Source organism: Mirounga leonina, unplaced genomic scaffold, assembly GCF_011800145.1.
Source record: "Mirounga leonina isolate KUSES-001 unplaced genomic scaffold, KU_Mleo_1.0 Mir_418, whole genome shotgun sequence".
In the NCBI taxonomy this organism is placed as follows: Eukaryota; Metazoa; Chordata; class Mammalia; order Carnivora; family Phocidae; genus Mirounga; species Mirounga leonina.
The window spans coordinates 12428653-12456591 of NW_023270739.1; the positions used below are offsets into that span (position 1 = coordinate 12428653).

Below are 27939 nucleotides of genomic sequence, written 5' to 3' on the forward strand. Positions count from 1 at the left end.
ACTGTAGTCCTGTATTCATTCCACAAATACTTAGTAATCTCCTACCACCTGCCAAGTGCTGGGGATGCCATGGTGAGCATGACAGTCCTTGTTTGCATACAGGGAGCAGATTACTGGTGGGCAGATGGATAAAGACACAGGTAATCTTTAATTCAACAAATATTTATTGAGTTCCAGGCAGTGTTTTAGACATTAAGGAAATAGCAGTGAACAAAACAAAGGCCCTGTCCTGAAAGAGCTTACATTCTAGTACATGTGTCCCTAACATCGTACATCAGAACTCTACATGTGGTTCCCTGTGGGAAAATGCTTTCACACAGAGATTAGATTTCTTAGGACTGTCCTAAGCTTCAGGTCTGCTATGAATGGGAATCAGCCTTCTAGCTTAGCCTGGACCCCTGCATGCCATTCACAGCATTGTTCCTCTATAAAAGTGAGTTCAGAGGTCCAAATAACCAGCTTATGCACAAACTTGTGTGGGCCATCTGAATACGACAGCTTTCACAAACAGGGGGGTCTCACAGACATGCTTTGTTTGACCTGAAAACAGTGTTGGCTCAACTTTTAAAATTCAGGACACTTCACATAAGAATCGAGCTTCTTTTGAAAAGGCTGAGATCTGGCAACGCTGAGCCCATATTCCCGTATGACAATAATTGGCCAGAGGTAGGTGTGCCCTTGAGTTGGCCAGAGTCCCCACTCCTCCCTCCTTTTCTGACACCTAATCTATTTTCTGTTCCTTGTCTGGCTCCTGTAGGCTCTTGTGTTGATGTAAGGCACGCCTATGCCCTAGTTCACTTTGCAGCCTAATGGGGGCAAATAACGCACAGAAATAGGAATACTTAAGTACGACAGGTGCAGTCTACGGTGGGGAGATTCCTGTGTAGATGAGAGGAGACGATTAAGGTTTGTGGATGAATTGGGATTTGAACTTTGTGACAATAACAATGACTAGCATCTGTTGCTCTCTTCCCGGGTACCAGGCACTGGGTATCTGGTATCTCTTTCCATCCTCACAATAACCATATACAGTAGGTACTACACCTATGTTTTTTTTTTTTTTAATTTATTTATTAGAGTGTGAGAGAGCGCGTAAGAGGGGGTAGGGTTAGAGGGAGAAGCAGACTCCCCGCCGAGCAGGGAGCCCGATGTGGGACTCGATCCCGGAACTCCAGGATCATGACCTGAGCTGAAGGCAGTCACTTAACCAACTGAGCCACCCAGGTGCCCTACACCTATGTTTTAAAGATTTTATTTATTTATTTGAGACAGAGAGAATGAGAGACAGAAAGCATGAGAGGGAAGAGGGTCAGAGGGAGAAGCAGACCCCCCGCCGAGCAGGGAGCCCGATGTGGGACTCGATCCCAGGACTCCAGGATCATGACCTGAGCCGAAGGTAGTCGCTTAACCAACTGAGCCACCCAGGTGCCCTACACCTATGTTTTAGATGACAAAACTGAGGCTCAGAGAGTGGAACTCATGTGCCCGTGGTCATGCAGCCAGTAACTGGCACAGTCTTACTCTAAACCACTGCAGTATCCTTGCTCTGGTGGATGGAGGGGGTTCCAGGTGAGGAGAACTGTGAGGATGAGAGACACACAGCATGTGCTTTGGAGGATGCAGACAATGGTGTGAGAAGAGAAGGGGCTTGCAGAGGAGCCTCTAAAAATAAGAAACAATGGGGGAGGGGGTATGGAGAAACTTTCAGTGCCCACAAGAGAATACGGCCTGGCATAGGAGTTTGGCAACCCTTGGAGTTCAAGAGTTACTACAAAAGTGTTATTTTCAGGGGGTGATGGAGCAGAACTCAGAGAACTGAAAAAATAAAGACTCAGAGGCAGGAAGAGCAGAGTGTTTCTGGGATGCTGCAGAAGTCATCACTGTGTCATCAATAACAACAGGCACTAATACTAGTTTAAAGCTTAATATGTTCTATTAGGCAGCAATGGGTTGACTGTAAAAGAATATAACAATCAAAACAAAAAACACGCAAGTTTCATAGGTTTCATCTCAGACTGCTGAGAGTCTTATTAAGCAATTTCCTTTCCAAGCTTTGATTTCAACTCTCTGGACTATGGTGGGACATTTTCCAGTCCAACACACACACACACACACACACACACACACACACACAACTTGGGCAGCTGCAACTTTGTGCAGGACAAGCTGTGGGGAGGGCAAAAATATCTCTTTTTGCTTATCCTTGCTAACAATTTCCTAAAGTTAATTTTAGCCAGAAAAAGCCACGGGTACATTCAAAATGCATGCATTTCAAGCCATTCAGAGTTCATCTTATGAAAGCCATGTGATCCTTTAAAATGACAGGGGGCCAGTTACGTTTTCTTAAGCATGGTTGTGGCCTGATCAGATTCATTCTTTGGAAAGGTTGTTGTGGCACCTCAATGGTAGGAGGCCAAGGCTGATTAGTGAGGCCTGGCACATGGTGGCTGACTAAGTAGTATCTGTTGAATGAATGAATGAACAAATGAGACCAGTTAGGAGCTCCTGCAAGAGTCCAGGCAAGAAGCGATGGGGCATGAATTGAAGGAGTGGCCATGGGGACAGAGACAACATTTAGGGTGTGGTTCTCATGTTGCCAGATGTGAGATGGATGGGAGCAACCCAGGCAAGCTCTGAGGTGCCTGACTGGGCTGAGCGCATGGCTGGAGGCCCCATTCCTCATGACTAAGAAGGGCAAAGGAGTTAATTATGGGGGGGCGGGAATAATGTGGTATTAAAGAGTAGGGCTCCCAGGTAAATTCCTGGCTCCCTTTCCCATTAGCTACTTTACTTAAGCCCTCTGTGCCTCAGTTTCTACTTGATGTTCCTGTGGCTTGTTTGCTCACTAAGTATGGCCAAGGGATCAGCATTAAAATAGAAGACCAAGGTTAAAATACATCCCATTAAATGAACCCATAGCAGCAACAAACTATTCGAATCTGCATGGGTATAAGTCGCAGCTCACACAGCCTGAGTTAATTAAGCAGTTACCTGCCAAAGGCCAGAGCCTTCTAAGTAAGTACGTTTCTACCCATGTTTTGTTCCTCTTACCAGAGCTGCTTCGCCTCAAGGTATCTGGGTGGCTTATGACTATGAAGCATTTTAATAAGCTCTACGAATGAATAGATGTAACTGGCATTCAGGGCAACTCTGATGCTTGATGAGTTTCCACAGAAAGAGCATCATGATACCTTTCCCCAAACCCCCTTACAAAATCCAGAGGGTCCGCATGTATACTGAAGTTGCTAATTGGAATGTCCGCTTCGCTGACCAAGGCATGGCAGAAAGAAAGGCAGTTAATTATTTCTCTTCATATCTGATGAAATTTCCCCTTTTTCTCCTTACTTGTAGAGGACATCATTAGCCTGACATGGTGAACAATACTCCATTATACCTGGATATTTTTAATGATCACCAAAAAAATTCCCCACTTCTTCCATTTTCTGATCTTCTATTTAATAACTTGATCATATTTGAATTGAGCCCATCCTATTATGCGAAGATAATGAACTCAGTCTGGAGCCAACAGGAGTCATTATCTGCGGTATACAGTCTGAAAAAGACCTCCTCACAAGGTTTCGGCCCGTGGCATCCCGGGGCATGGGCAGAAGCTTTGTATCAGCACCTTACAATGAAGAGTAAATGTTTCAGCACCCAGCATAATTGTCCCTGCTGTTCTCCTTTTCAACCTGTTCTCTTCTATGTACACATGAGCTTTCGGTTCAGAGTCTCCACTCCCCAGGTCCTTGCAGACATGTCTATAACAGAAACTTTCTCTTCTATTTTGCCAGAAGATTAGACAGCAGCATTTTTAAAAACTTGGCTGAACATATTAACTTATTACTGAGGTTGTCAGAGCCATCCGAGACTGAAGAACCTGTGAAAACAAACTCGCTAAGCGATCAGAGGCCACACGGTAATCTAAAGCCATCCGTAGCTCCCCTCTGTGTCCGTGGAAAAGCCTCAATTCCCTCCCTCGGCAGCTAAGGCCCCCACATCTGACCCCTGACTACTTCTCCAGGCTTCTCTTGACCCACTCCTCTTACACATACACTTCTCTCCAGCCAACGCGGCCACTGATCTTGCCACATGCCTCTGCCTTGTTCCATGGTGCTCCTACCCTGCCAGGGGACCCCCCTCTGCTGTGCCTCCCCTCCAAGGCTCAGCTCGAATTTCTCTCCCCTGACACTATGTTGAATTCCCACCCAGCCCCTCTGAGGATGGCCTCTTCATCGGTTCTTCCAACTTGCCAGATTCATGTATTCATTCACTCGACAACATGCAGAGTACTGCGATGGGCACCTCCTGGTGCCCAGCCTCTGCCCCTAAAGCTCGCACCACTTGCTGCGGATTGCCACCGCTCTTTCCATCCTTTTGAGGCTCCAACAGCCTTCCCTGAGAAACAGCACTGGGCTCAGAGACAGCGCTCGCTGGGTTTAAGTCCTGCCTCCGCCCCCTTGCAAATGCTTCTGTCTCAGCGGTGCTGCTTGAACTCTCAGATTCTTGCCTCCTTCCTCAGTAAAATGACACAGACCAGTACCCATCTCCCAAGGCTGCAGAGGGACTAAACAAGAATCCCCGTACAACCTGCAGCCCACCGGCTGGCAGAGGGGGGCCTGGATAAGCACACCTGTTAGTATTATTCTAGGTTATGGTGGAATATTCCAGGAAGGTTTTACATCATAGATTGAGAGTCCTTTGAAGGCAGGAACCAAACTGATTCCCTGTTTATGTTAGCATAGTTCCTAGCCCTGAACACAGTCAGCCAACACTTCAGAAGGAAGAAAAGGCGAGGTGGTGGGAAGGAAGGAAAGCAGGCTTTTGTGCAGATCAGACTTTTGCTAAGGTCAGAAAAGCTTTTTTTTTTTTTTTTAATCTTAAGATCTGGGTGATTAAAGAAAAACCCTGATTCATATGAACATATTTGATTTATATTTTCCAGTGCTTACACTGTGTCAGGGATATTTATATTTGCTATCGCTACTTACACAAGATGGGTAACATTAACTCCATGACATGGAGGAGGAAAGGGAGGGCCAGGGAGGTGAAGTGACATGCCCAAAGTCACTGTGCTGGGAAAAGCTTGGCTTGGAGTGTGAACTCAGGTACGAGGCTTCTAAAGCCCTCACTAGGTGCTATGGACTGACACTCATGGGGGCAGTGAGCCAGCACACATTTACTGAGCACCTACTATGTGCCAGGCACTGTAGAAGACAGCACTGAACACCAACATGCAATCCCTGCCGTTACCTTTAGGAAGCTGACACTTGATCTGAAGAAGATGGGAACCAAAGAGAGAACACCACCAGACAATAAATACATATGAAATGGTGGGCTCTGGCTCTGGCCAGGTCTGAGGCTGATGCTATAAAAAGCCCAAACAAACAAACAAACAAAACCAATCCATTTTATTCAATAGCGTAAGTCCACGATTTGCTGCTGGATAGACACACGAACCAGACACCCGTGTTCAGGTGGATCTGGTAATTCCCCCAGGACCTCAGCTGAATCTGCCTCCCCTTCGGGGGCCTTCTTAGGGGTCAGGCATTCCCCTGCTCAGGTAGAGTGAAACTGTGACCCTCTGTTGTGTGCAGTTGCCTGCCCTGGGTTCCTCCTCTTTAAACAGGGGTGACAGTCCCGCTGACTCTACAGGATCTTCACGAGGAGCAAGAGAGCTTGGCTGGCGATGTCGCCTGGTGCGAGCCCGCCTGACCGGTAGGTCTGGCTGACGCTGAGCAATGGACTGACTCAGGGACTTAACACTGTGTTGTAATGATGGAATTGGACCCGAACCTGGAGTCATCTAATCCATAACCTGTGTCTGGCCTACAAGCTACTGGGTTGGTATTCCAGAAAAGCCTGGGATTAGCCAGGTTCTAGAATCCTTATGCTCATTTTTTGGTTTAAGTCCCCCCTCCTTTTTTTGGACAAAAATGTGGCACCATCTAACAGCACGGTGTCACAGATCTGCACTGTTGCTAATGCTTCCTTCAGGGCCGGGCCCGGGGGCAGGCAGCCCAGAGCTCTGGTGGCCACCACGGTCAGCTGAGGTGATTTGGGCACCATTCTCCGCCATAAGCCATCCCCCCTCGATATTCTCTTTCCATCTTTTCCCTGTCTCTACGCATCTCTACTTCACCATTACGAACAGGTCCACAAAGAACATCTTCATGTGCCCCCTCGCATGCCCGGGGGAGTGTTTGCCATGTTGGGGTCAAGAAGTGAAAGTGGTGGGGGTACACGGGAAAACGTTAGTGGGACTACAAAATCGCCCACTCAGATGGCTTTACCATATCATATCTTAAACACAGCACAAAATACTTGAAAAAAAAAAAAAAAAGGCTCCTAGCTCCACACCACAGCATCTCACTCTCTGAGACCCGCGCTTCATGTTGCCCTGACTTCAGTCTCTCCATCTGCAGCGGAGGCCGCCGCCACACCTCCTGGCATTATCTGACATCTCTGGCTGTTTTCAGACCTAAAACTGTTCCGCCTCCCTTTCTGGAACCAGGTGGCCTAACTCCTATTATGCAAGCAAATAATATTATGTCGCTGTTGAATAAAGGATCAAGTCAGAAATGGGTACAAAACGTCAGGTATAGGTCACACTCGATGACTCTGGTCTAGGAGCTGTGACCTGGTCTAAAACTTCAACACGCTTTTTGAACAGAACCAAGCCCAACTTTCTACCTCTGGCCTCCAGGAGCATTTTAAAGGGAAACACAAAAATTATTTTGTTTCATATTAATTTGAACTATTGAAAGGCCACCCATCACCCAAGACCTCATTTTAATTTTTTTGAAAGAAAGAAAAAAATGCCCCCCAACAAGGGGACAGTTTGGTCTTCTATCCTCGTTCTCTGGGGAAGGGCCTCCCTCCCTCTGTAAGTTGCAGAAAGGGAGGACGCCTTGAGCCCTGACTGGCACACAAGGAGCCGGAAGGGACAAAGGGGACACGGGAGGTGTGTGAGAGGGTGGGGACATGTGCTGGCAGCGAGCGGGCCAGGATGGTGAAACAGGCTGCTTTCCATTTCCAAATCCTCTGCTTAAAAGAGAGGTTATTGTGTGGCCGGGATTCCAGCAGCGCTCACCATCCCCAGCGGCTTGGGCTTTACTAACCCTCATGACCGAGGATGCTGGAAAGTGTTTGGCAGAAGGCATTTGACAATATTTGCCTGTTTTCTGCTGGGAGCTGCCTCCAGATCACGTGGCCCCAATTATTTTAGGCTGCTTGGCCACTGTATTATTTGTTCTTAGAACGGGGATGGTCTCGAGGGCGATGGCAAGGGGGCTCATGGCAAGGAGGGAGAAGGTGGAGAAGCAAGTAGCTCCTAACCCAATTCCCCAAACAAGCCAAACGTCCCAACAGAGCTCAGCACACTCGGGCGGCCTTGGCAGGGAGACCAGTGTCCTTTCCTGGGCCTGCCCCCCTTGTGGTCCAGAGGGGCTGCACACTGCCTTTGCAGAGAGGGGATGGCATGAAGGATGCACAAGCCTCAGAGAATGAGATGCAATGGTGTGGAGCTATTTTTTTTTTTTTTTTTGAGAGAGAGAGAAAAGAGTGGAATGGGGAGAGGGACAGAGGGAGAGGGAGAGAGATATAATCCCAAGCAGGCTCCAAGCCCAGCACGGAGCCTGATGCAGGCCTCAATCTCACAACCCTGAGATCATGATCAAAGCCAAAATCAAGAGTCAGACCCTTAACCAACTGAACCAGCCAGGTGTCCCTTATTTATTTTTTTTAAGAATTTTGTACTGTGGGTGAAGATACAAAATGGCAAGCCATTTGAGCAGGCAAATTTTAGTCCCATTAACATTTTTTTTTAAAAGATTTTATTTATTTGAGAGAGAGAATGAGAGACAGAGAGCACGAGAGGGGAGAGGGTCAGAGGGAGAAGCAGACCCCCTGCCGAGCAGGGAGCCCGATGTGGGACTCGATCCCGGGACTCCAGGATCATGACCTGAGCCGAAGGCAGTCGCTTAACCAACTGAGCCACCCAGGCGCCCTCCCATTAACATTTTCTGAGTACCCAACACTTCTACTTCTTGACACCAACATGGAGAATATTCCCACAAGTGTGCAAGGGGGTGGGTATGAAGAAGTTCTCTGCAGCGCTGTTTGGGCGAAGATGAGATTTGGACACAACCTAAATGTCCATCAAGAGGCAAGTGGCAAAATCTATCTGCCGCTGTCTTACATGGAATCGTGCGCAGCGGTTAGTTACAATGAGGTTGTTCTTCACAGACTAACGTGGGTATGGCTTCAGGACATTCCAGTGAGGAAAGAGCAAGCTGTGGATCAATACAATGTGACAGGTTGTAGGACAGTATCTTTAGTGCGATGTCTGCATTCCTTTTGGAAGGGAGGAAATACGAAATTCTAAAAATCACAACTGGAAACTTGTGTTGGTGCACATACACGTAAATGCATAGACAAGAGACTAAACACACAAGCACTGCTTCTCTAGAGGAGGAGGCAGGAACTGCAACGAAGAATGGACGTTAGCCTTGTCAACGATGTTTTAGTTTTTGAAGGAGGAAACATATCACTTGTGTAAATAAAATAGAAACAAAATAACTGTTTATTGAATTTGTGTCTTGCCTTTTTCTAAAACGCTAATGAAAGAAAGAGAAGAAAGTCAGACAAGGGAAAGAGATGGAAAAATACATGAACATGAGATTTAGCTCTGAACTCGCTGGTGGCCCGAGCAGAAAGGGTACACAGTCTGAATGATGTCATTTTCCCTTGCGAAATGGAGGGCGCATCCAGTTCCTTTTGAGAGACAAAGCATTTGTGCTGAAACTACATTCTAAAAATTTTGCTCATGTGCAACTTTATATAGGCGGTCACGTGTCTTCCACCACGGTTTGAAGCATGACTCTGTTTTTATTTAAGAGAAATGTCTGTTGATGGGTATTAAGGAAGGCACGTGTTGTGATGAGCACTGGGTGTTATACGCAACTAATGAATTGTTGAACATGACATCAAAAACTAATGATCCATTATATGTTGGCTAACTGAACATAATAAAAAATAAATCAAAGGGGCGCCTGGGTGGCTCAGTTGTTAAGCGTCTGCCTTCGGCTCAGGTCATGATCCCAGGGTCCTGGGATCGAGCCCCACATCGGGCTGCCGGCTCAGCGGAAAGCCTGCTTCTCCCTCTCCCACTCCCCCTGCTTGTGTTCCCTCTCTCGCTGTGTCTCTCTCTGTCAAATAAATAAATAAAATCTTAAAAAAAAATAAAAATAAATCAAAAATAAAATAAAGAGAAATGTTGGGGTGTCTGGGTGGCTTGGTTGGGCACCCAGCTTTTGGTTTCAGCTCAGGTCGTGATCTTGGGGTTGTGGGATCGAGCCCTACGGTGGGCTCCTCATTCAGCATGGAGTTTGCTTGGGATTCTTTCTCTCCCCTCCCCCCATTTTACAGGTGAGTAGACTGAGGCACAGAGAGGTTAAGGACCTTATCCAAGTTTCCACAGCTGGGAAGTGGCACAGCTGGGCGTTCATTCCTGGCAGTCTGACTTAAGAGGCTGCACTGTCTAGCGGCTCACTGTTGCCAGGCAGATGTCGAGAATCATAGGGAAAGAGGCATGAACAAGGTAATTTTCTTCACTCTCTTTCACATTTTTTATTCTGAAATGTGCAACGTGTTCAGGTTATTAAAGTCAGAATGTCTGCTGATTCCTTACATTTCTAGAAACTCCTGTGCCCAAAGTCCTTTTTATAGATGCCTCGTTAGATGTCTTGGCAATATGGGAATTTGTGTGGCCACAATTTTGGGGGAAGGGTGCAGGCAGAGGTTTGACCAGGGAAATAGAGTAGAATTTTAAAGAAAGCAAAAAAGCAGCAAATGCAATGAGAAAAAAAAGAATACAGGGACAAAAGGAGGGAAACAAGCCAAAGTCTGGAAATCAAGCTCCTGCAAACAACCCCTGCTCTCCTTGCAGCCAAGCGAGGCAATCTTCTCTTGTTAGAGAAGATTGAGTTACGCTCCTGAACGCTTTTCCCCCCGATGCTGTTTTCCTCCCAGCTGTGCGTGGATTAGTCAGGAGAATCTAATGCGATTTGCTCATTAAAGCCCATCTGCTTCCTCTTCTCATTTATTCTCTCCTCTCCATTCTTCCCAAGTCTTCTTTCTCTTCCTTTCCTCCAAAGCAGGGGCTTTGCAGTTAAAGAGACCCAGCCAAGTTCCTGCCTGTGCCACTTCATGGTTCTGTGTATATTCAGGCAAATGACTTAACTGTCTAAGCATTACTTTCCTCATCTGTGAAATGGGCATAACAATACCAACTTCAGAGAATCGTGAAAATGAGACCAGGCATGAGGCACATATAGGAAGTGCCTAGCATGGAGTCTGGCATGTAATAGCTCTTCGTTCCTTTCCTTCCCCACCCCTTTTTCCCTCCCCTTCCTTCCTTAATCCCCTCAAGTTTGCTGGGCTGGGCTGCTAGGGGGATAATAGCCCTAACTGACACAATGTTTGAGGGATGAATCTCAGGCGTGGGCAGCTCTGGTGTTCAAAGCCAGAACACAATTTCTAAGTGAAGCTCTTAGAGGAGAATTTACCTGTAAACCTCAAACATGAGAGCAACCACTTAAACAACATCCATTAAGTATTTCACCAAGTCCAGGAATTCCAAATATTAAAAAAAGGAAAGCCACTGAAGTAGATAATGCTTGTTCATGTTATTAATATTAAAATAATTGTAGTATAGTTGCAATTGGGTATGCATTCATGAAAGACTCATTGGTAGGGGCGAACAGACCTATGTTTCTATAATTTGCTGCAACGTTATTAATCATAACAATGTATTCCATTAACTCAGTAAATAACACCCATGTGGGATGCAGTCCTTGCCAGTGTCTTGATGATGGGAAACAAAATCTACCCCCAAATATAATAAATATGAAAACCAAATCTCCAGTGTGGCTCTAAGTTGAGTATTTTACACAGAGCTGCAAATTAAATTGATTGCATGTGGGCTATTGGATGTCAAGTTCTCATGACAATGTCAAACTTCCCAGTGACACCCTGCTCTGTGCGTAGGAAGCAACAGTTGCGTGAGCGCCCCATCAAGAGAGGACTTGCTGAAAATGAACTTACCATTGCAGGGTAGCAGGGGTGGAGTGGGGCTTGGATGCTCTATTGTTTTCTTTTTCCTCATCTGTTAAAGGAAAGAAAAAGGAGTGACCTTCAGTAGGAAAAGTAAAGGGCCTCTCAATTCTCCCAAGCATCCCAGTGCTCCCGAGCATTTGAGGAAACCTCAAATACTGATGCTCTGAAAGCAGTAACAGTTGGGCTCTTCCGACATGTTAGATATCTTCGTGAATAAGGCAAAAGGGGAAACTGACTTGTACAGAAAACTCTTAGAGCACTTTGCATTTTTCTTTGATGTAATTCGTTAGAGTTGAAGAGCTCTCTCTTCATCACTGAGCAATATGACTGTGTTCACCCAATTTACTATTTTTCCAGCTGCAGCTGGACACCTGCCTCTATGATTCGGACTCTAAGAACACACCATTTGCTCCTGCTAACCCCGCGGAAGAGTGTGGGGTAAGGGAGGGGGAGTGTAAGTGTCCAGGAGAATCAGGATAAGCAAAATCACAGTGCAGGGGCTAGCAAACTTTTTCTGTGAAGGGCCAGATACTAAATATTCTAAGGCTGGGGGACCAAGAGGCAAAATCAAAAATATCATGTCATATTTATATAACGAGTAAATATATTTCCACAAAGTTTTATTGGTAAAATTCAAAATATAATAGTAGTAATTGAGTACAGTTTTCGTAATATAGGTCTAATAAGAATGATGACATTGTTTTGAGGGAGGAGGCAACATTTTTCTTAACTGGGGTTCAAAGTTCATATTCTCTACCATTGAAGAGATTACAAATAATCATTTGTAAAAACCATTCTTAGCTTACAGCCCTACGAAAACAGGCATCAGGCCAGATTTGGATTGTGAGGTTCTGGTTTGCGGACTTCCGCAACACAGCAACCTGAACAACAGATCCATCTTTGCATCTAAGAACTGCTCCCAGTTTCATTGTGGATTAGCTGAGAAATACATATAATTAGCTTTATCCAATTCCTAATAAAGCCTATTGATAGAAATAGTCAACATAAGATTTCTTGGGCCACAAGATTTGACCCAAGAAGACCGGTATGGATTACAGTCTCAAAAGAAAATTAATGATGTGAAAACCTACAACTATAATCAACAAAATTTATTAAGAACGTGTAAAATGGTCAGTGAAATAAATATGTGGCGTAAATTTTATATGGAAAATGATCTGAAGATTTCAGTGAGACAAAAATGAAAGTGGAAGAAAGTGAAGTATGCTTAGCGAAAACAAATTTTTAAATAAATTACCCTATAACGTTGAGTTCAGAAAATATTTTCTTGATGAAAATTTATCAAGATAGGTATAATTCTGATAAAATGTCTCTTCATAAACACTGTGGCAGATACTGCTGTTGCTTATTCAACAACTATACATACTCAGCTTCTTGCTTATTCACAGAACCACAATTTATAGAGGACCATGTGTTCAAGGAGGGTGATTCCCCTCGAATCCTAGAGAGCTGAATGTTGATTAATTTAAATCTACCCATCAAGCCACTGATAAGGTAAGTGTGGCAAGTGACATGGTGCCGGCCTCTCAGACTTAGAAAAACTTTCTGGAAGCTTCTGGGGAAGATATTTTTCCCTAATAAAAAGGAATTGGAGGCCTTGATTTTGAACTTCTGGCCTCCAAAACTGTGAGAAAACAAGTATCTTCTGTTTTATGCAAAAGCAACAAACAGGTGACAGAGTCTGGCCTGGCCTGTTTTTTAACATGGCTGAGCAGACATGATAGGGAGGCAGTGAGCTTTCAACTGGGAAGAGAGCAGCCTAAGGATGAAATCCACACTGAGGTAGCAGAGAGGAAAGGGGGAGGGATTGGGGGTTCTGTGTGTCATGTTGTGCCTGATTAGCCAACCCCCAAAACAGCTGCCTCCCTCTTTTGTGAGATAATAAAAATGTTCTTAGTTAATAAAACCTCTTTTCATTGGATATTCTCTTCCCTGCCACCAAAGCCTTCCTAACTGATACAAACACACGAAATGTTCTCAGGGACAAAGTGTCCCAGGACATCATGGGCTTGACACCTGCTCACACTGCTTTGTCAGCCTAGAGTTCCTTCTAAATGTTTCTCAGCCTTTCCAGCCTAGAATAAATGACACTACCTCTTTGAAGCGCTCCCTGATATTCTCCAAGTCAGGCATTCTTCTAACTGTTCTTCTACAACCCATCACTGGTCTCTTAGTTGGACCGTTTAGCCACATCCACCTCTTCAATTTCAGTACCCTACTTAAGAAGGAGGAATGGTATCTTAGTCATCTCTGTGTTTCCTCCTAACAGTGCTTCCACTTGGCACTTGATTAAATATTTGTGTCTGCCTTCCACAAATGCCTTCAACTATCTTCAGAAAATAAATAGCACAATAAGGACCATGAACACATGAGTCTCACAAGAATATAGACAGATAGAGAAAACAATACTCAACCTCAGTTGTTCACAAAGAAATAAAAAGAAAATAATGAGGCACAACTTTACATCTCTGAAAGTAACGAAAATTTAAGTAATGATAATCCCCAATGCTGGTACGTAAATGGTAAAATTGACAGCCACATACTTCTCTGAAGGTAGTGTTAACTGGTACAAAGTTTTTGGTAAGCAATTTGGCAATAATATTGTGAGCCATCTAAAATGTCTAGTCACTTGACTTCACATCCCAACTCCTAGAAATTATACTAAGCAAATAATTGAAAAGAAAATGCTATGTTAAAAAATGTGATCGACTGAGTTTTTTCTTAAACAAGGAAAAGCATACAAACAACCTAAATATACCACTTAGCTTATGCTGGACCATGATTAATGTTTCCATTCCCCTTAGAACTGGCAGAATTTTTCCTCCCTGCTTCTTTAAATTTTAGCTTTTCAGCCAAGCTGGACCAGATATCAAAAGATCTATGATGCAGAATCAGTGTCAAAACTTACTGGCCGTGACTGAGCAAACCCCTCATTTTTCTTCATTTGTAAACGGTCACTTTACAGGGCCATTGAAATGACCATATTAATTAATTCAACAAATATTCGCTGAATACCTAATTTATTCCAGCTAGACACTGGGGATAAAGAAATTAGATTCCTGTCCTTCAGTCTGGTTGAAGAAAGAGAAAGACAAACAATGGCGAGAAAGGCCAAGTTCAGTCAGAAGTGATAAATGCTGTGACAGGTAGGCAAGGGCAAGCCTGCCTGAGAAAGCCGAGGCTGTCAAAGAAGGCTTCCTGGAAGCAGTGGTAAGTGAGCGCTAAGTCTCGGAGTGTGCCAGAGAGCAAGGAAGGTGGAACCAAGTCAGGGGAAGGAAGGTAGAGAAGGTGAGGGACAGCCCAAGACATGGGGACCCATCAGATCATGCCACCCTCCCAGGAGTGAGATGGCCACAGCTCGGGTCCCTGTGGGGTGCGGGAAGGGAGCTTGAAAGGGACTTTTCTGACGTTCTAATGACTCTCTTTAAGCTTCCAGACAGTTTCTTAAACTGAGGATGATCATCATGCCTACCTTGAAAGGCTGATGGGGCAATGAGGACATGAACTTAACAGAGGCTAAGAGCTCCCAAACCTCCCAAGACACAGCATTTGAGCTGCACCTTGAAGACACAGTCCGGGTTTTTAAAATAACTTTGTTTTCTGTTCGCAAAAGTCATCCATGTTCATTTTTTAACTTTGGAAAATAGAAAATGGAAATCTAAGCCCCAACACAGAGAACTACTGTTTTAATCTTATTTACCTCCAGTCTGTTCTCAATGTTCTTGTTCACACCCGAGGACACGCACATCCCTAACTTAAAACAAGTGAGGGTCACATAGAGTACCCTGGCTTGTGGCCTGTGTCTTTCACCGTTACAAGGACAGGTCAGAGTTTGAGAGGACTCAGAGGGAGGGGTGTCCCAGGAGGAGGCAGCATGAGAAAAGGCTGGGAGGACGAAACCCCGGGGCCCAAGGCAGCACGCTAGGGGTCTATTTGGCCACAGCCAGAAAAGCCCCTTGTTGGGGGAGACCTTCCAGTGCCTCCCATGCAGGTCAGACCTATCTCTGTTGTGTCAGCTGCTTTCCCCCAATTAACCTTCATCATGGCCTATTTCTGACACCAGTGAATGGAAAGAGAACTGGCTTTGGGGGCAAGGCAGACCTAGGTTTGAATCCCAGCCTTGCCCCTAACTCTGGGTGGAACCCTGAGCAGTACCTTAACTCATCCAAGCCTGAGGGTCCTTTCCCTAAAACATGAGAATCGTAACTTAGATCACAAGGATGGCTTGAAAATTAAATATAGTATGTTAAAAACTAGACACATGAAAAAAAGAATACCATAACAACCCTAATAGCATTTATTGGCCAAGTATTTAAGCCAGGGATGTGCATCCCTTTTTGTATGTCATCTCATTGGTCTCCTCCCGAGCGTGTTATGAAGAAGTCTTATGTCCAACTTTATAAATAAGGACACGGAGCTTTGGTGAGTCTGAGTCCCTTGCAGGTGTTCTAGCAGCCAGTGAGTGAAGGTTGGATCTCACCCCATGCTCAGCATATGGTGGCTACTGAGGGTACTAACCAAGAACTGGTCTATCAATCATCAAACAGGTGCCTTCCACCTCTGCAGGCCCCTTGCTGGACCACTAGTGACTTTGTGCTCAGGGTCTGAACAGCCAGCCTCTGCCTCCCAGGAGAGGGTGTATGTCACAGTCAGGCCCCTCCTATTTGGTGGCTGTCAATCCCAATTCACCAAAAGTGCTGGTTGCTCATTCATGCATCAAATATTGATTGTCTGCTAGGTTCCAGCCCTGTGCCAGGGGCGAAAGGGCAAGAACAGACAGACAGGGTCTCTGCTCTCTTAAGCTCAAATTATCAGCAAATACAACGTAAGGGCAAGTCCAGGATGTTACAGCAGCACCAATGTGGGACTGAGTTGGGCCTAGGGAGCTGACAAGGACAGGAGAGAACATTTTAGGTAGAAGGAAATAACCATAGTTGATAGAAACTTTAGGAACTGGTTCTGCCTAATGCTTTTTAATAGGCAAAAATTCCCCAAGCCAAATGAGATTCACGCCATAATATCAGGCCAGCAAGATTCCCGGAGGCGCTCATGGCGCAGGTGGGGCCACCCATCCGCAACAGCCACCCTGCTCATCCTACCAAAGCCAGAGAGCAGCCGTCTTTTTAAAAGCCTCCGGGAGAGATGCCGCTCACTGCGGCTCTGTCCTGCTCCCCACTTGGCAGTCATGTCTCCAAACACGCTCCAGGGAGTCTCAGTCCACTTCCCAAGGGTGAGCACCTCTGTTCCCCTCTCTGGATCCACCTCCCAAATGAAACTCTGAGGCCAAATTTCCAGGCTCCAGCACTGGCTCCACCACTCGCTAGCTAGTTGTGTGACCTCCAACAACCTTTTGGTGCCTTAGTTTCTTGTCTGAGAAACAGGGGTAATAATAGCACCCAGCACGGATTGTAAGGATTAATTAGCCACTCCTGGCACAAGATACATGCTACCCTAAGTATTCCTTATTACTATAAGAGTTGTCACTCTGGGTTTTTTTTAATATTTATTTATTTGACAGAGAGAGACACAGCCAGAGAGGGAACACAAGCAGAGGGAGTGGGAGAGGGAGAAGCAGGCTTCCTGCGGAGCAGGGAGCCCGATGTGGGGCTCGATCCCAGGACTCTGGGATCATGACCTGAGCTGAAGGCAGACGCTTAACGACTCAGCCACCCAGGTGCCCCTGTTTGTTTTTTTAAGATTTTATTTATTTGAGAGAGAGAGTGAGTAGGAGCCAGGGGGAGGGGCAGAGGGAGAAGGAGAAGCAGACTCCCCGCTGAGCAGGGAGCCCAGCACGGGGCTCCATCCCAGAACCCTGGGACCATGACCTGAGCCGAAGGCAGACGCTTAATGACTGAGCCGCCCAGGCGCCCCTAGAGTTGTCATTCTTCTGGAGGGGCCAGCCACCTGGATCCCCATCCCATCCATGGGGCTGCACCTCTGGGACAGGGCTATTTGCTCCTCCTCAATGCTCCTACAGCACCCTGCCTGGTCCCTAGCAAAGTCCTCACGGGGGTGGTCACTGCTCGCCCACCAGTGTGTCTGCCTTGCTCGTTTGCTAGCTCTTTAGGGCACGCACTGCCTCACCACTGTGTCTCCAGCACCCACACAGGGTCGGGGCTCAAGAAGTATTTGCGGAATGAAGGAATGAATGGCTAAGATAATATCATGATTAAATTCAGCCAGCCCATTGATTTCATAAGCACACAAATAATAATACCACCAGAGAACCTTTACTGAGGACTCACAACGTGCCAGGCCCTCTTTACTTCGCTGCATTTAATTTTCACAGCTGCCCAAGACAGTGAATGGCTTACCACACAGAAAACATCACAGTGCTTGATGGACACTTTGTGCTTAATCAATTTTAGGCCTGATTATTAATATTATCCCCTTTTATAGGAGAAGAAAACTAAAGGAGCTTTGGTGAAGAGGCTCAGAGAAGTGGGAAGCAATTTGTCTGAGGTCACACAGCTACTGGTGGAGCCAGGAGAGGACCCAGTCTAGCTGACGTAGAAACTTCCCAAACCCAAATATTATGAGCCTCACCCTCTCTTCCGACCTCTAGTACTGCACTAAATATTTTAGGGAAAATATTATCTGCCTAATATCTGCTGATTGAATTCACAATATTTGGGAACCCATTCTAGAATGTTTCCTGCCTGGAGCCAGTGTGGCAGAGTTTAATATTGAAGGAGAAAGTTTCTAAATTAATTACTTCTTTTCAAATCCCAGGAAAGGTTCAAGTTTATGCGAGTCTCGAATTTCACTTCAAAGTTCTAATTCTATTTCCTTTCATTATACTAACCTGGCTGCACCTGGCCAGACCTCACCTGTTGGGAACATGGGCCTGCCAAACATTTCATTTCCCCTTATCCAACCCCTTCCCAGCCACTGCAAACGACACCAGCTGATGATCGTGGTGCCTGGACCAGGCCTTTGGCAGTGGGCACCAGCCCCTGGCAGGAAACCCTTCTCCCCGTGGGAACAGGGCTAAGTCCCAAACAAAACTGTGATGTTGGCAGCATTGCTCAGAGGGGGCCCCACACCTGCCTCCTCTTACCTACGCTGGGTGAATTCCTTCAGAACCCTGGAGTAAGAAAAGGTCTTTCTAATTTTGATATAAAACCCGAAAGCCATAACAGAAAATATTGATAAATTTTCCTACATAAGAAATCCAAAGTTTCTATGTTGCGGGGGGGGGGGGGGGTACCTACACCTTAAGTAGAAAGATAAAAACGTGCCTGGGAAAAGTGCAGTCATACCACAGACAATGATTTCATTTCCCCACTGCAGAGAGAGCACCACTAAAACCAGAAGGAAAAAGACTAAGAACCAAGAGAAAAAAAAAAAAAATAGGCAAAGCACCTGACACACAGTTGATGGAAAAAATACAAATGTTCTTGAAATGTGAAGATATGATTAATCTCAATTAGTGAAAATGAAAACTGCACTAAAATACCATTTCTCAGTCTGATTGGCAACAATCCAAACCTCGACCACACAACTCTGCTGTGAGGCTGTGGGGAGCGGGTGACCTCCCTCCTCGTGGGGGTGGGTGTTGTGAAATGGTGCCTCCCCCCATGAGGAGGTCATCTGGCAGAATCTCCTGAAATCCCATATGCTCTTTATCCTTCAGATAAAGAGCAGTCCCACGTCTGGGAACAGATCCTACGGCTACACGTGGACACGTGGGAAATGACCAAACGCAAGGTTATTCGTTGCAACTTGTCTGTCATGGTCAAAGTTCAGGAACAGCCCAGCGCTCATCTGGTGAACTAAATTATGATACATCCTCACAGCAGAATGCTACATGACTGTGGAAAAAAGATTAAAAACCAGAAAAGAATGAAGATGCTCTCTGCTCTTACTGATATGGAACACTCCGGGGATTATTATTAAGTGAAAAAAAGCATGTCACAGCAAAATGCATATAGGCTGCTGCCTTTTTTTGTGTTAGAAAGTGGCAAAAAAAAAGGAGTGCCTGGCTGGCTCAGTTACTGGAGCATGCGACTCTTGGTCTCGGGTTGTGGGTTCGAGCCCCACGATGGGTGTAGAGATTACTTAAAAATAAAATCTTTTTTAAAAAGTCACAAAAAAGAATATATGTTTGAATTTTTATTTGCATAAAGAAATAAAATACTGGCAGAATACACCAAAAGAGCACCAGAAATACTGGAAGAATACACAATAAACAAATAAAAGCATGCACCACTAGGGAGCTGAGGTGGGAAGACAGGGGTGGTGGGACCAAGACTTCTCAATGAGTACCTTTAAGGCATTTTGATTTTTGAACATATGAAATACTCTAAGTGTGGACACATTAAAAACTCCTCTACTGGGGAGGGAGCATCTGAAGGAAGAATCTATTCCTATGGTTAAGTGGTCCTGGAATGCCATAAACTGCAAGCAAATTACAAAGACTCATAACCTGGCATGACTCTACAGTATTTTGCTTTCCTAATATCCATTTACCTAACCAACACTGTGCACCTACTATGTACCAGGCCCTATTTTAGTAAGTGACACAATTAGGCATGCTCCCCTGCCCTCAGGTGGTTACGGCCCTTGGAGGGACCAAGTGGAAGGGCAGAGGGGCCCAAGCACAGATGATGGACTGGCTCCTTCTCCACAAGAGGAGAGGACTTAGAGACACTTGGGGGGACAGGAAGGGCAGCCTGTGATGGCAGAATGGATGGCTGAGGAAGGGGAGGATTCTGGGGGGTTGTCTTAAACCACGGCCTCCTCAGCCAGACAGCCAGCAGTCTTGCACTTGGCTTCCCAGCTAGGAGTAAAACTGCAGAAGACACACCATGAGGGCAATCAAATGGTTAAAAGCCATCATGGGAGGACTTCCTTTGGATGCTCTGCCCCCCGCTCCACCGCCAGAACCTCCCACTCTGAGTCTGTGCCCTTGCTCTAGAAGTTGTCAGAATGCCTTTCTGCTATTGGCAGGGGGCTTTTGTCCACGACTTGGTGGGAATACGAAAAAGTTTCGCTACATTTCCTCTTCTCTGGAACCCATCTTAGGAAGTTAGAAGATCTCAAATTGGATAATAAACTGACATGCTAAGTGAGCGGAGTAGGGTGAGGGAGATACGATATAGCCCTGAAATGTGAGGAGATTTTAATAGGATAATGATGAGTCACATGAAGCTGTGACCCGCTGTGACCCCGGTTGTAGGCTAGCAAGCCACTGAATGCCAACTTTCCTCTTCCTTGGCTGTAAAAATCCTCCGTCACCAGCAGACCATCGGTGACTGCAGTGATGAGTTGGTGAGGGGTCAGGGAGGGTGATGGGAGAAGGTCTGCATGCCTAGTGAGGCAGGTGAGACAGAATGGCCGCCGGGAAGAACTGACAAAGAGGGGAGGGAACAGGACACGGTGTGGACTATCTCTGGAGAAACAGAATCCCCTTCCCACACTCCCACCACTCCAACACACGCAGTCTGGTAATCCTTAGAGATAAAGGGCAGACTCTGGACTCCCATGTAGGATATAGGATGGAAGCTGGAGTCACTGACTTAGACATTAAGGGAATAGTGACCTGAAGGGTGGGGGGGATTTGGGCACATCTGGGTCACACTGAACTTGTTCTCTTTCCCAAGGAGGGCAACAGGAGTCCCAAGGGAATCCCACTGGCTTCCTGCCCTGTGGACCCATCCTATTGCCCTTGTCTCTCCAATCCTCTCCATCCCACTAATGCAACCCTGCACTATAGCCTCATCCCCTCAAACTAGGTGGGAGCCCCCAAAGTGTCCTCCTGGCTCTAATCCACCTGCACGGAATCTCCACATTAACCTTCTGAAAATGCCACTTTGATTTGTCTCTCCTCCACCCACCTCCTTTCAGAGGCATCTTAGCTATCACATTCCAAACCCCTTATTTGGAATTTATGTCCCTCAATAATATGGCCCAAACTCACTTCCCTAGCCTGGTTTCCCACGATCTTTCAATCTCTCTGCTCAAGCCATTCTGGAAAATTCTCAAAGCTCAAAACCTTCCTCGTGGCTTTCTGCCTCCCAGCCCTTGACCGTTACCACTTGAAGGAACCACATGGATCCTCTGAGGCCCAACACAAATGCCACCTCCTCCAAGATGCTTCCCTAGTCACCTTCCAGGCTGTGACCTCTCCCGACTTCAGCATGCATTCCAGTCACCTGGGGGTTGTATAAAGATGCAGAGAATGTGCAGGTGGGTCTGGAGTAGGCCTGAGAATCTAACAAGCATCTCTAACAAGCTTCCAATGAGGTTGTGCTGGAGCCCAGACCAGTCCTGGGGAGGCAAGGTAGAACACCTCGCCTCATTCAAATGGAATTGATCACATACAGCCTTGTATTATTATTCAACAGTGGGCCTGAGCTTCGCTTCTAGATTAAAAATTCCTTAAGAGCACAGAACCACAGAAGAGGCTGTTTACGTGGTAGGAAGAGAGAAAGCTGTAAAATCAGACGCTACTAAGTTTGGGTCTTAACGCTGCCACTTACTTGCTATGACACTGAATGAGTCCCACAACCTCAGAATCTGCTTCCTCCTCTGTCTGTGAGAACACCTCCCTCCCAGAGGATTAAAGGAAATCGTGGTTGTGATTATGCCTAGCATACTGCCTGATCCTGAGTATATTTAGTATTGAATAAATATATTATTATAATACTCAATATATTAGTGAATACTGAATAATATTTCATTTATTTTCTATTTTAATATCGGCTCTCTGCCTTTTCCTTCCTGGTATAACTTTGGTTTTTATACGTAGTCCTGTACGTAGTAAGTGCTCAGAGAATCTTCTACAGGAACTTCTGTTCTACCCATACAATTCTGCTCAATTCACACTCCTGGGCTCTCCTCACTGGACATGATGCTCCAACCAGTCCTGACCTGAAAATGCTTTACATTCAAAGTCTTCCTCTTTGTTGGTGAATATGCCATCAGAAACATAAAAACCTACTAACATCTGCTCGAAAGAAAATGCAATTTGTTCGGGTTGGAAATGGGCATTTGTGACACCCTGAATTATGATAAATAACCCATCCACTCCTGTTCAGACTCTCACTCATCAGGCAAGCCTTAGCTTGACCTCGCGGATCCAGGGTTTTCTTCCCAACTGCATTCTATCAAAATGTCTCATGTCCCATTTCCTCGTGCTCACTGAAGCTCTTGTTGTATCAATTAAATGCCCATTTTCTGAGCTGCTAAAAAGGGCATAATAGAAAGAGCACTGCATAGGAATCAAGATGTGGGTAGCAGTTCTGACTCTAGCACTACCCGAGGGTATGATTTTGAGCAAATAACTTCCCTTCCCGGAGACTCAGGTTTTTGATTCTAGGCTAATAAATGGATTATTCTCCCACTCCATTTCATTTTCACCAGGACTTCCGGTGCTAATGTCCGGCCATTACTCAGGCCAGTGGAAAAAATCTTTCTCAGCTGGTGGAACGTTAACCTCTCTCACCACCCAGGGAAAGCATTTCTACCTTCCTGGCCTTGTTCAGAGAGAAACACTGTGGCCAACCCTTTTGCCAGCCACTCAGTAGCCAATCTTGCATTTTTTTCCTGCTTGCTAATAAAACCCCAGGTTTATTCGGAGCGGTGATGGGACAACCACAGAGGAAAATCCTGATTTGTCTAAGACAGGGGTTGGCAAACTTTTTCTGTAAAGAGCCAGATAGTAAACATTTTAAGTTTTGGGGGGCCGTAGATGATGTCTGTCACATATTCTTCTTCATTTTTTTCTCTACTTTTCAAAAATTTAAAACAAAACAAAAATGAAAACATCATAGGCCCTGGGCTGTATAAAACAGGAGGCGGGCTGGATTTAGCCTGGGGTGGTACAACCATTAAGAATAATTCTATTTTTTTCTATTCTTCTGACAAATTTTTGGTCACCTATCCTCCCTTTCAGCTACAGATGATAGCATTCTCAACACAATGTTAAGGAAAATCTACTGGGGGTTCCTGGGAAAGATTTTGTTGTTTTCTGATAAGAGGACGACACATAAGAGGAAAGCCAACTGGCACTTGCAAAACAGCTATTTTGTGACCATGAGGTTCTAACATGAGGACAAAAGCCAACAATCTGGGAGGACTTAGTAGAAAGACACACAGAGTCTGGGTCCTGGATGATGTTGAGCTGTTAAATAAATAAACCCTGGAATCCCCTACCTCCCATCTTTTAGTTAAATAAGATACTAAATATCTACATTGTTTAAACCACTGTCAGGTTTCTCATAATCCAAAGCATTCTTAAAATACTAAATCTGAGGGGGTTTTTTCTATTTTTTAAAACTTCTATGTACCAGGCCCTGGGATTCCAACAGTGAACCCCACAACATTCCTGCCCTCGTGGAGCTTCCAGTTGAATAGAAGATGCGACAAGACACAGAGAAGAGCTGGTCTACCCTTCAGCCACTGAAAAGGGGTGATGAGCACTCTTAGCTCTGGTCTCGTATTCCTGTGAACAAGCTATGAAATCCTCAACAGCAAGTCTTTGAAGCATTGCTGTCTGAGAGACCAAACGGTACAAAGACAAAATGACTAATGTTCAAAGGCAGACGGACAGACCCAAGTTCAAATCCTAGCTCTACCACTTACCAGCTATGTAACATTGGGCGAATTACTTAACCCCTTTGAGCTTCAGTGTTCAAATGTGTAAGATGAAGCTCATTATAAGATACCTCTTAAGGCCATTGAGATTTGAATGAGGTCATGGACTTAGAGCACTTGTAGCTCAGTAGACGACAACCATATATACCTGTAACTATAAACATATATGTATATAAAAGTTTGCTTAACAATATATGCTGAGGAGGAAAGGCTAGAAGGACATCAGAAGTGGCTGCCTCTGGATGGTGAAATGAGAGGCAATTACTTTTCTTCCTCATATATTTTTTCCTAGATTTTCCAAAAATATATACACATGATTCACAGCCAGGGGATATATTTTTTAATGTAATCTTTGTGTTTTGAAAATAAAAACAACATGTGGGCAGCAACTTCTTTGTTCTTTGATCCAGACAGGAGTCAGGTGGCCCCATTCTACACCTAGCCCTGGCATGGACTCACTGTGCAATCTTAGAGAGTCACTTCACCAATTCAAGTCTAAATTTCCCTGTCTAAAATTGATGATAACCAGACTCCTAGTCTCTCCATAGTGAGATCGCTTGCACTGGCTTAACTCATTCACCGAAACAACTATAAAAGCTAGAACAGCTATTGGAAGACATTGGAGAGCAATCAATGCAGACAGGACTAGAGGAGTCACAGGCCTTGAGAGAAAGGAAGCACAGGATGTGCCCTCCACATTCACCCTGGATTTTCCCTGCGGATGCTTCTCAACTGCCACACTAGGAAACAGAACCCAAGCAAAGAGTGTGGTCTGTTGGGCTGAAGTCAGAGTTGGGGATGACAAAGTGACTCAACTCTAAGGAGCAATGTTCCAGAGAGAAGAGCCACAGAGAGGGGAACATACCTGCATTGGAATTCCCCTTGAATCTTTAGCCCACTCACTCGTGCAGAGAGTGAGAAACCAAAACCCAAGGAGAACACATCAGCTTAGTGGCTGAAGAACTGATCAACTGATCACTGATTAGTGGGGGAAGTCAGAGGTTGGAGTTCAAGCTGGATCAGGTAGAAGGAACTTGGTAAACACCTAGAGCTTTTAGCTGTGGACCCAGAAAAACTCTGAGCTTGGAGTAGAGACTCCGTCCTAGTAGCATAGACAAGACTAAAACAGATCAGACTTAACCAAGGCTTGACAGAATCAAGGAGACCTGCTGGTTCTCTATCTATCTGCTAGAACAAAATTTAACACCTTTTAGAGGAAGTTAACATAATTCACCCAAAGCCTCTCTAACTTTGTGTCCATAATGTCCACATCAAATCAAAACTAGAAGGCATCCTGAAAAACAGGACCCAAACCCTGAAGTCCAAAGAAAAAACCAGATCATAGCAGTTAATCCAGAGATGACTCAAATATCACAGTTACCAGACAGGGACTTTAAAATAACTATGGTTAATATGCTTAAGGAGACAGAGGAAAAGATGGTCAAAATAGGGGAAATGATGGACAAAACAGATGAAAAAAGGGGAATATCAACTGAGATTTGGGGGAAAAAAAGAAAAATCAAACGGACATCTACCATAGAAGAAAGAATATAGCATCTGAAGTTAAGATCATTTGGATAGGCTTAATACCAGGCTGGACCAAACAGAAAATGAGATTTGAGAACTGAAAGTTCAGGGAGTCAATAGAAAACACCAAACTGAGGTATAAAGAGAGAAAAATGGACAAATCAGAGCAGAGCTTAAGAAACATAGGAGGTACATGGGGCACCTGGGTGGCTCAGATGGTTAAGCATCTGCCTTTGGCTCGGGTCGTGATCCCAGCATCCTGGGATCAAGCCCCGCATCGGCCTCCCTGCTCAGCGGGGAGCCTGCTTCTCCCTCTCCCTCTGCCTCTCTCCCTGCTCATGCTCTCTCTCTCTCTGTCTCAAATGAATAAATAAAATCTTTAAAAAAAAAAAGAAAAAGAAACATAGGAGGTACAATCAAAGGTCTAGTAGTCCCATAACTAGAGTGCCCCAAGCAGGTAAGACAGAATGGGGCAGAAAAAATGTTTGAAGAGCCAATGGTCAAGAATTTTACCAATTTGATGAACAACAACCCAAAGATTCAAGAAGTTCAGTGAACCCCAAGAAGAAAAAATATAAGAAAACCGTATCTATGTACCTTATAGTCAAAGCACTGAAAACTAAAGACAAAGAACAGATTCTTTAAGGCAGCCAGAGACAAAACGACACATTGCATTCACAGGGGTAAAAATAAGTCTGAAGACTAACTTTGGAAGCCAGAAGGCAATGAAATGACAACTTTAAAGTATTGAAAGGAGGAAAAAACCTCTCTAACCTAGAATTCTATATCCAGCAAAAATGTCCTTCAAAAATACAGGTGATAAAGATGGTTTTCATGTTTTCCGCTACATGACACTGCACTACCCAAACTATCAAAGGAGTTTATTTGGCTTGAAGTAGAAATGATCCCAGGTGGAAGCACAGACCTGCTGGCATGAATCAAGAGCCCTGGAAAGGGTAAATATGTGAATAAACAGAAAGAAATATTGACTGTTTAAAACAGTAATAACAATGTCTTATGGGGCTTAAAAATGTAGAAGTAAAATACATTAAGGCAATAGTACAAAGGGTGGGACAGAGGTAAATGGGGTTAAAGTGTGAGCATGTTCGTGACTGGGCTGGAAAGGAAAGAAGGGGTAACGTGAGGTGGACATGAGAGGACCACTTGAAAAGAGTATGTCTGGGAAGTCAGCCAAAGAAAACATCAAAGAAAAAATCTTAAACTGCATCATCCCTCCCAAAAAAGCAAAAAAGAAGTAATAAAGGAATAAAGACAGATGGGACAAATCAAAATTAAATAGTAAGTTGGTTGATTTAAGCCCAACAATGTAATTTAATTTAAGTGCATTACATTTAAAGGATCTAAATATTACAATTTAAGATACAGATGATCAGACTGGTTTAAAAACACGTATTAAAAACCTTAATATTCAATTCAGAAAGGTTAGAAATAGGAAGATGAAAAAATATACCATTAACTACTTGATCTAATTGACTTCATCCAATATCTGCTGAATACGGAGTCTTCACAAGTGTACATGGGCATTTGCCAAAAGAGACCATCTGTCAGGACAAAAAGCAAGTCTAGACAATTTCAAATATTGAAATCATACAGAATATGTTCTCTGACCAAGGTAGAATTATGATAGAAACCAATAACAGAAAAATAACTAGGAAATAAACAAATATTTGGAAAATGAAGCAATAGATTTCTAAGTAAACCAGGAGAAAAAGGAGAAATCACAATAGAAATTGGAATGTGAGTTTAACTGAATGATAATGAAAGTATGATATCAGAAAAATTATGGGATACATTTAGGCAGCACTTAGAGGAAAATCTGTAACTTTAAATGCCTGTCTTGGAAAGGGTTAGATTCAATGATCTAAAAGTCTGTCTCAAAAGCTAGAAAAAGACAAAAAGTTAAACTCAAAGTAGAAGAAAGGAAGCAATATACAGAAGAGGAGCAGAAATAAATGAAATAGAGAAAAGATGTCAGTTGAGAAAAACAATAAGGCTAAAAGTTGCATCTTTGAAAAGACTAATAAAATTGGTAACTGGCAGAACTGATTGGGGAAAACAGAAAAACATAGATTGTCAGTATCAGAAATGATAGGGAGACATTGCTCTAGGTACTAAATACATGAGAAAAAGTAACAAAAGGAAAGTTTAAGCAGTGTCATATAAAGAAATTTGAAAATTTAGATGGAATTAATTCCTTAAAAGTAACAATTTGCTAAAAGTGGGGCACCTGGGTGGCTCAGTCGTTAAGCGTCTGCCTTTGGCTCAGGTCATGACCCCTGGGATCGAGCCCTGCATCGGGCTCTCTGCTCAGCAAGGAGCCTGCTTCTCCCTCTCCCACACTCCCTGCTGTGTTCCCTCTCTCGCTGTGTCTCTGTCAAATAAATAAAATCTTAAAAAAAAAAAAAAAAACCAATTTGCTAAAAGTAACACATCAAGAAATAAAATAATCCTCAAAGAAAACTCCAAACCCAGAGGACTTCGGTGTTGAATTCTCCCTAACATTTAAGAAATAAGTAATCCCAATCTTACACAAACTCTTCAGAAGAAACAAAAAAGAAGAAATTCCCACCTTTTTTTAGGAGGCCTGAATGACACCCGAAACTGAGAAGGGCATTGTAAGAAAGACAAATCAGAAGCCAATAAAATCTTATAAATAAT

General features: G+C 44.5%; 1 protein-coding gene across 1 annotated transcript in view; it reads right to left on the reverse strand.

The window, feature by feature from the left end:
• RFX4 (regulatory factor X4) overlaps positions 1-27939 on the reverse strand; it is a 133281-nt gene that overhangs the window by 93151 nt on the left and 12191 nt on the right. Inside the window, exon 3 of the mRNA XM_034987659.1 lies at positions 11104-11164. Within this exon, the coding sequence (XP_034843550.1) occupies positions 11104-11164 (61 nt within the window). The remainder of the gene's footprint in view (positions 1-11103; positions 11165-27939) is intronic.